The sequence below is a fragment of the Triticum urartu genome, chromosome 6, assembly GCF_003073215.2.
Source record: "Triticum urartu cultivar G1812 chromosome 6, Tu2.1, whole genome shotgun sequence".
NCBI classification, from domain to species: Eukaryota; Viridiplantae; Streptophyta; class Magnoliopsida; order Poales; family Poaceae; genus Triticum; species Triticum urartu.
Genome location: NC_053027.1, coordinates 405,098,170 through 405,107,710, shown reverse-complemented (window position 1 = coordinate 405,107,710; position 9,541 = coordinate 405,098,170). Strand labels below are relative to the sequence as shown.

At 46.3% G+C, this 9,541-nt stretch overlaps 1 protein-coding gene across 2 annotated transcripts; it reads left to right on the top strand.

The window, feature by feature from the left end:
• Positions 1–5,270: 5,270 nt before the first annotated feature.
• On the top strand, positions 5,271–7,692 carry LOC125513791 (DNA topoisomerase 6 subunit A-like). Of its 2 annotated transcripts, none has more exons than XM_048678981.1 (2): positions 5,271–7,190; positions 7,292–7,692. In XM_048678981.1, the coding sequence occupies exon 1, from the start codon at positions 6,243–6,245 to the stop codon at positions 7,176–7,178; it is 936 nt and encodes a 311-aa protein (XP_048534938.1). In that variant the 5' UTR covers positions 5,271–6,242; the 3' UTR covers positions 7,179–7,190; positions 7,292–7,692. The 2 variants fall into 2 exon arrangements, with proteins under 2 accessions (XP_048534938.1, XP_048534937.1); XM_048678980.1 differs by having other exon boundaries at positions 5,274–7,190; positions 7,289–7,692.
• The last annotated feature ends 1,849 nt before the right edge of the window (positions 7,693–9,541 follow it).

Here is a 9,541-nt window from a genome sequence, read left to right as displayed (position 1 = left end):
TAACTAGATTATTGACTCTAGTGCAAGTGGGAGACTTGTTGGAAATATGCCCTAGAGGCAATAATAAAAGCATTATTATTATATTTCCTTGTTCATGATAATTGTCTTTATTCATGCTATAATTGTGTTATCCGGAAATCGTAATACATGTGTGAATAACAGACACCAACATGTCCCTAGTAAGCCTCTAGTTGACTAGCTCGTTGATCAACAGATAGTCATGGTTTCCTGACTATGGACATTGGATGTCATTGATAACGAGATCACATCATTAGGAGAATGATGTGATGGACAAGACCCAATCCTAAACATAGCACAAGATCGTATAGTTCGTTTGCTAGAGTTTTCCAATGTCAAGTATCTTTTCCTTAGACCATGAGATCGTGTAGCTCCCGGATACCGTAGGAGTGCTTTGGGTATACCAAACGTCACAACGTAACTGGGTGACTATAAAGGTAGACTACGGGTATCTCCGAAAGTGTCTGTTGGGTTGACATGGATCAAGACTGGGATTTGTCACTCCGTATGACGGAGAGGTATCACTGGGCCCACTCGGTAATGCATCATCATATTGAGCTCAAAGTGACCATGTGTCTGGTCACGGGATCATGCATTACGGTACGAGTAAAGTGACTTGTCGGTAACGAGATTGAACGAGGTATTGGGATACCGACGATCGAATCTCGGGCAAGTAACATATCGATTGACAAAGGGAATTGCGTACGGGGTTGATTGAATCCTCGACATCATGGTTCATCCGATGAGATCATCGTGGAGCATGTGGGAGCCAACATGGGTATCCAGATCCCGCTGTTGGTTATTGACTGGAGAGTCGTCTCGGTCATGTCTGCTTGTCTCCCGAACCCGTAGGGTCTACACACTTAAGGTTCGGTGACGCTAGGGTTGTGAAGATATGTATATGCAGTAACCCGAATGTTGTTCGGAGTCCCGGATGAGATCCCGGACGTCACGAGGAGTTCCGGAATAGTCCGGAGGTAAAGAATTATATATAGGAAGTGCTGTTTCGGGCATCGGGACAAGTTTCGGGGTTATCGGTATTGTACCGGGACCACCGGAAGGGTTCCAGGGGTCCACCGGGTGGGGCCACCTATCCCGGAGGGCCCCATGGGCTGAAATAGGAGGGAACCCAGCCCATAGTGGGCTGGGGCGCCAGCCCCTATAGGCCCATGCGCCTAGGGTTTCCACCATGGAAGAGTCCATGTGGTGGAAGGCACCCCTAGGTGCCTTGGGGGGAGGGAAACCTCCCCTTGGCCGCCGCCCCCCCCCTAGTAGATCTCATCTACTAGGGCCGGCGCCCCCCCCATGGCACCCCTATATATAGTGGGGGGGGGAGAGGAGGGATGACACACCAGCCCCTGGCGCCTCCACCCCCCCGTTACGTCTCTCCCTCGTAGTCTTGGCGAAGCCCTGCTTCTGTGACGCCCTGCATCCACCACCACGCCGTCGTGCTGCTGGATCTTCATCAACCTCTCCTCCCCCCTTGCTGGATCAAGAAGGAGGAGACGTCTCCCGTCCCGTACGTGTGTTGAACGCGGAGGTGCCGTCCGTTCGGCGCTGGTCATCGGTGATTTGGATCACGTCGAGTACGACTACATCATCACCGTTCTTTTGAACGCTTCCGTGCGCCATCTACAAAGGTATCTAGATGCATCCGATGACTCGTTGCTAGATGAACTCCTAGATGATCTTGGTGAAACGAGTAGGAAATTTTTTGTTTTCTGCAACGTTCCCCAACAACTTTGTTAACAGCAAAGGAGATGTCTGGTCTAGTCAGTGTTAAATACTGTAGTGCACCTACCAGGCTTCTGTATTTTGTACCATTTTCTGAACTCAGAGGCTCTCCTTCAACAAGGGATAACTTTTCTGTGCTGGATAAGGGAGTGGGTGCAGGCTTACAACTTTGCAAACCAGCCTTTTTTTACCAAGTCTGTTGCATACTTTTCTTGAGAAAGGTGAAGGCCATCCTTGTGTTGCTTTACCTCAATGCCAAGAAAATAATGTAGATCTCCTAAATCCTCGAGAGCAAACTTTGCACTCAAATCCTTCAACAGTGCAGTTATTGCTTCATTAGATGAGCTTGTCACAATTATATCATCAACATATATGAGAACAAATATGGATATACTTGATTTGTTATAAATAAACAATGAAGTGTCAGACTTTGAAGGAACAAAACCAAGTGCTTGCATCTTTTTACTGAGGCGAGAGTACCATGCTCTTGGGGCCTGCTTTAGTCCATACAATGCCTTGTCAAGTTTGCACACATGCAGTGGTGCACGTGTGTTTTCAAACCCAGGTGGTTCTTTCATGTAAACCTCTTCTTCCAGAACACCATGAAGGAACGCGTTCTGAACATCTAGCTGACGTAAACTCCATCCCCTGGACACAACAATGGACAAAACAAGACGAATAGTAGCAGCTTTTACAACTGGACTAAACGTGTCCTCATAGTCAATACCATACCGTTGTTTAAAACCCTTTGCAACGAGCCTGGCTTTGTAACGGTCAATGGTTCCATCAGCTTTCCTTTTTATCCTAAAGACCCATTTGCAGTCAATAAGATTTTTACCTCGTTGTGGAGGAATTAAATGCCATGTTCTATTTTTCTTAAGTGCTATGATTTCATCATGCATTGCTTTTCTCCAATTTGCATCACCCAAAGCTTCCTCAAGAGTATTGGGTTCTTCTGGTTCACCTGTAGAACATACCAGCCCATATTTTGTAACATGTTTATAATCAATAGGTTTAATTACCCCTTGTTGCAATCGTGTTCGACGTGGAGGAGTAGCAGCAGGAGCTTCTGTAGAGAGATCCGGCGTAGAAGATCCTGGGTCTGGATCAAGCTGATCCTCGCCTGATCCCGAGGAGGATCCGCGCGGGCCTCCAGAGCCGGCAGCGTCACTAGGCGATGACGGGGTAGGATCTTCTGTGGTCGTGGATCGTGGTGTGGGGAACGATTTCGCCGCAGAAGATCTGGGCCTGGTCGCATCATCATGACCCAATGATTGCCTGGGCCCTGGGCTGGTCGGATCTGTCCCCGCGCCCACCTGACGAGCAGTGGCGGCGCGGCGCGTGTACACACACAGTTGGGCCTCCCGCTGGACACGGCCCAAGCCAGTGCCCGCCTGCCGCTTGTCGAGCGTGGAGTCGTGCGCGCGAGGAGAAGCGTCGCAGCCCGCCAGCCTTTGCCGCGTGGCTGATGCGGACTCGGCCCCGCGCGCGTCTGCGCCTGCCGTGGTTGGCCCGGCAGGATTGCTGCCAGACGCGGATCCTGAGGAAGATCTGCTGCATGGCTGCAGCACCTGGGGCAATCCCGAGGTAGATATGTCCCCCGAGCCAGGACACATAAAATGAGGGCCTGCTGCTCCATTTTCTTCATTGTTTTCTGCTGCGATTTTTGCACTGTTTTCTGCATCATCACAAGACTCATGAAGGCTATTAGTAGGGTTAGTCAACATATGATCATCACAATTTGTAATACCCCCTTGATCATAGCCGGAAAGATGAGAGGGTAGAAGCAAGATTTCCTTGCGGAGTAGTGCACCGGCGTTAGGATGAAGATCCGCAAAGGGGAATTTTGTCTCATCAAAAACAACATCACGTGAGATGTATACCCTACCAGTAGAGATGTCAAGGCACTTGACGCCTTTGTGTTGGGCGCTATATCCAAGAAAGGCACACCGTTTTGACCGAAACATGAGTTTGCGGTTATTGTAAGGCCGAAGATTTGGCCAACACGCACAACCAAAGACACGAAGAGAGGTATAATCTGGCTTTGTATGTAGGAGACGTTCCATAGGTGTTTCATTGTTGATAACACGGCTAGGTAGCATGTTGATGATGTGGACGGCTGTAAGAAAAGCCTCATCCCAAAACTTAAGAGGCATGGAGGCTCTTGCTAGGAGGGCCAAACCAACCTCGACAATGTGCCTATGCTTGCGTTCGGCTGACCCGTTTTGTTGGTGAGCGTGTGGGCATGATACATGGTGAGATATACCTATGGTTTGGAAGAAGGAATTGAGTTTCTCGTATTCCCCTCTCCAATCCGATTGGACAGCAATGATCTTGCTGTTGAACTTTCTTTCAACGAGAGCTTGAAAGTTGTGAAAGACTTGAAACACACCGGATCTTTTTTTGAGAAGATAGATCCATGAAAATTTGCTATAGTCATCGATAAAACTTACATAATATGTGTGTCTACCAACAGAGGAGGGGGCAGGCCCCCACACATCAGAAAAGATCAATTGCAAAGGTTTGGTGGAGACACTAGTAGAGATGGGATATGGTAATTGATGACTTTTAGCACACTGACATGAATCACAAATAGTTTCAATATTGCGCTCACCAACAAACGGGAGCTTATTTATCCTAAGTAATTTTTCAACCAAAGAAAAAGAGGCATGTCCTAAACGATCATGCCATCGTGTGGACGACAGCTTGATGACACCACAAGCTTGTTTATTTAATCTTCTAAACTCCGGAATCAATGGGTAGAGCCCTCGAACGCATCTACCTCGATAGAGAACTTTCTTCGTGGCCTGATCCTTGATCAAAATGAAGAAAGGATGAAACTCGAGAAAAACATGATTGTCAATAGCAATTCTATGAATAGAGAGAAGATTCTTGTGAGCACTAGGGACATGTAGAATTCTTTTGAGATGAATTTTACGACTAGGGGTATTAAAAATTGAGTGGCCAATGTGACGTATACCCATACCTTCACCACTGGCCGTATGGATTTGATCTTTGCCATGATATTTCTCCTTCATGGTGACCTTCTCGAGTTCGTTGGTGATGTGGTTGGTGGCGCCGCTGTCAACGTACCAGTTGGTGTCTACTCCATAGGAGCCATCGGCCACCGCAACAACTTTCTCTTCATCTTGTGAGGAATCACCGTCATCTTCTTCGTAGTGGTACCAACAGTCCTTTGCCGTATGACCAGGTTTGCCACAGATTTGGCAGCAAGGCAAGTCCGGACGGGACCTGTTGGAACCACCACTGCCACCACCACGACGCCCTTTGAAGTTACCAGAGCGTCCGCCGCCGCGTGAGCTGTTGGAGTAGCCGCCACCGCCGGCGCCAAACCTTCCCTTGCCGCAGGAAGATGAGCGCGAGCGAGAGCCACCACCGCGGCCTCTGGATGTAGAGTTGGCCGACGATTTGAAGCCACCGCCGGAGCCATGATACTGCGCCATACGTTGATCAAAGTTACTGAGCATGGAAAAAAGTTCATCGAGGGTTACCGGGGTGACATGGGCATCTAGTGCGGAGACGAGGGGCTGGTACTCTTGGTCCAGCCCGTGGATGATGTAGGAGATGAGCTCGTCGTCCTGGATGGGTTTTCCCGCCGCGGCGAGTTCATCGGCGAGACCCCTCATGGCGGCGAAGAAGTGGCCACCGATTGATTGCCCTCCTGCGCATTAATCAGCGCTGTGCGGATGTTGTTGACGCGGCTGAGTGACTGCGACGAGAACATACTCGCCAGCGCCACCCAGAGTTCGCGCGCCGTGGTGATCGTGGTCACCGTGACGAGCACTTCCTTGGACAAGTGTTGGAGTAGATATCCAAGGACCTGCCGATCCTCCTTCACCCAAATCGGATGGAGGGGATTCGGCTCAGTGGTCTCCTTGCCGGCGGCGTCCTTGGTGGTGAGGTCTTTGGCCGGCTCGGCTGCCGTGCCGTCGACGTAATGGAAGACGCCGGCGCCCCGCAGCTGCGGCGTGATCTGTGTCCGCCACAACACATAGTTGGTGCGGGTGAGCTTCTCCGGGGCTCCACCGCCGAACATCGACTGGAAGGAGGCGGAGGAGGAAGACATGGCTGCGCGCACGTGATGGAGATGGACTAGCTAGGGTTTCTGGTGGAAGAAGAAGGCTCTGTATACCATGTGCGACTTGCGGTAAACGTCTTGCCTATCCTGGCCGACGTGTTTCATGTTATATAGATGGGTTGCAAGCCCGGATATGCGTACAAGTTGTTGTAGAGATACATCTTGGAGGAGAAGAAATACAAAAGATAAAAGAAGATAAAGATTACATGAGTATCTTGTCTAACTACTCCTCATGTGGTTAGCCAGGGTCTCCTCTCCTTGTACGCAAGGTATATACGTGAAGATTATATCACGTTTAACACTGTGGTCTTGGGTGTCAATGGCAGTCGAAAAATTGATTGCTCTAAGGGTAAAACCGTTTTGATCTGATTCTCATCTAGTCAACAAGATTATGCCAAAAATTAAGGACATCAGATTCATATTGATCGTGGAGAAAGCTGCCATAATGTCAAAGCTAGTATCAATAGAATTTTACAAGACATATAGGTGCATAATTTTGAGTGGAAAGGGGCATTCTGATGTCGCGACAAGAGGTGTTGCACATAAATTAGCAAGACAGTTACGAGTACCAGTATATGGAATTGCAGATTGTAACCCAATGGGAGCAATAACAATGTTGACCTATAAAAATGGATCAAGGCGAAGAGGGTTTGATAATCTCAATGTGACCGTGCCAACACTCCAATGGATCGGAATGCATTCGGTACACTGTTATCGTAACAGGTCAGGACCAAGAACAAGGCGTCCGAGGGATTCGCAACCACTCAATCAAAGAGACAGAACTACACTTAAAAATTTAATAAGTGACTTAGAACGTGACAAGGAGCTGCTTGATCGGCTAGATGTGCAAGAAGTGAAACTTATGTCCAAGAATGGGTTTAGAATGAATTTTGAACAAAGGTTTCCGCTAGCGCGCAACACTGTAGACTTCTTGGCTGAGCACATACCGGAAATGGTCACCATTGAGAAACCTGGTGTCCCCAAAAGAAAGACTGCAGTTGAGAAATCAGATGGAGATGACGCTCAAGCGGGCAAGAAGACAAGGAAGGTCACCAAAGGAAAATCTGATGGAGATGACACTCAAGCGGGCAAGAAGACAAGGAAGGTGACCAAAGGAAAATCTGATGGAGATGACACTCAAGTGGTCAAGAGGACAAAGGAATCTGATGTAGATTACACTCAAGTGGGCAAGAAGTCTGATGATGGAAATGACGCTCAAGCGGGCAAGAAGGTCACCAAAGGAAATTCTGATGGAGATGACACTCAAGTGAGAAAGAGGACAAAGAAGGCCACCAAAGTGCAGCTCCGGGGCAAAGAGGCCAAATAGGAACAGATGCAGGTATAATTGCTGTTTTGTTTTAGTTGGTGCGTTGCAACTTTCTTCATGTTATTTTGTGCTAAATAATGACTTAATCCATGTGTTTATTTGATTTGCAGCAGGACTTTCTTTTTGTGATGATAGCTGAAAGATTATTGTGGTGCTCTTGGTGATGATGCCTGGAGGACGTTTTGTTGAAGGTTCTTTTGGTGATATCTGCAGGAGTTCAATTCATAGAAACATCTGCAGGTATACTTGGTTTGTTGGGTTCCAAGCAATATCATTTACTCTAGAAAAGGGGAGAAGTGGTACACTCAGTTGCTATATTTCGGTCATTTTTGTTGAACTCTGTTGGTGAACTCAAATGAAGGCACTTTGAATTTTATTTTGGACATTATCTCATTGCAACTACGAATTTATGCTTTCTTAAGCCATCTGATAATTGGGATTGGTGAACTCTTATCTATGTAATACGACCTATTCACTTTGAACTATTATGCACTTTGGAGCTTAATTTACATATTATGGCTGTGGTGAAAAGTAAAATACAGTTCTACTCTATAGTTATCATAAAATAAAATAAAGATGTTTTGGTAGAAACATACTACATTTTGTTCATTTAATAAGAAGTACATTTTGGCCATTCTCGGTTTAGATTTGATGTCTCTGGACTGTGGACACCTTAGGGTTCCTAGGACAAGTCCTGAGCTACCTCTGTTACTGACTTGTGCTAACGCCTCGCGTGCGTTTTGGTGTGCCTGGGATGAGCATACATAGGACTTGTTCTGAACTCGCCATATATCCTCTCCGTCTCCTTTCTTACTACTAGGACTTGTCCTGGTATATTTCATCTAGGTTGTGTCTTTCCCTGGCACATTCCAGGACTGGTCCGGATGGTGCCCAGCTGCGTTCGCTGCCAGGTGAATCTTTTAGGGTATGCCATGTGTACTCTTCCTTGACATAAGGCTTGTCCCATGTGATCTGTATATTCTCGCTCTAAAAAAAGGGTGTTCTGTACGACTCGCCTACATTTACTCAACCTAAAACGTGTCCTTCTTCTCGCATGGTATGAACCACCCTGAATCAAAGTGTCTGACAATTGACATCTTGCTGGAGGGCAAACAAAAACAACTTCTTATGGCTTGTTTAGGTGGAAGGGATTTGAAGTAGATTGGAGTGAATTAAATCCCTTAGGCCTTCTTCGGTTAAACCTCTCTTGAAGAGGTTTGGAAGGGATCGAGGGGGCTTTTGACTTAACAAGGCTTGTTTAATTGATAGCTCCACAAAGATTCTAACTCTTTAATTTGTCCTGTTCATGCTTTACGACTAAATTATGCTCTTCTTATAAAGATAACTAGCGAGTAGTGCGCGGCGGCACACCGCGCCGTTAGGGTTTGTTTTTATGAAGTTTATGAGAATTCGTTGTACATTCTGCATGTTTTCTAGTGTGTTCTAGGTGCCACACGGCTAGTGGCATCTTCTCTCGATGGGTTCGTTACCCGTTTTTCAGCGGTTTTACATGAACAGAAAATAATTGTGCACTTCAGGTCAACAGAACGATGTATTGTAAGTGAAGACTTAATATCTCTGGCTGAGCATAAATTGGAATGAGCAATGGAGCAAAATAAACGCATATGAAATCTAATGCTAGGAAAAGAAACCCATAGACGAAATATATTGAAGTTGAAAAACGCATGGAAACTTATTTTTTCAATTCGAATCTTGGTTCTCCGTGCATCGTAAGCCAAGGTTAGATATCTTCAAACATGAGCATAAAATTGGGATGAGCACCTAAACCACAACAAATTGCAGTTCTTCACATCTTCTTGCTACATTGTTGAGTAGGTTCATGGCCTTATGCCCAGAATTCTGTACCATCCTTAGCACATGTCGCCTAGAAAATATTATAAAGTAACATGGTAAATAGATATCGACCTCACACTAAGCAACAATTTTTTTCTGAACTATGATTCCAATAATCAAGATCTAAGGTTGTGCCAGAACATACTAAATAAAAAACCACTGAATGACAATTTTGCTAACCATCCTAGATGAACCATCCTATTGGCATACAAGCAATCAGAACATCTAGCATCAGATTGTTTTCCTGAGCACCAGAATGCACTGGCCTTGTTAGGACTTAGGATTAATGTTTCGTAACCATATAAAAACTTGCATGAAACATAATCTACAACTTGAACGCCCTCTCATGGTATGCTCTGCCACTATAAGGGAAAAACTGAAATTGTAGTACCTCCTCCCATCTTTTTCTGTAATACCTCCTCCCATCTTTTTCTATAATACCTCCTCCCATGCTATCAAGAATACAAGGAACACACATACACATTTTGTCAAGACATGCTCCATGGAGA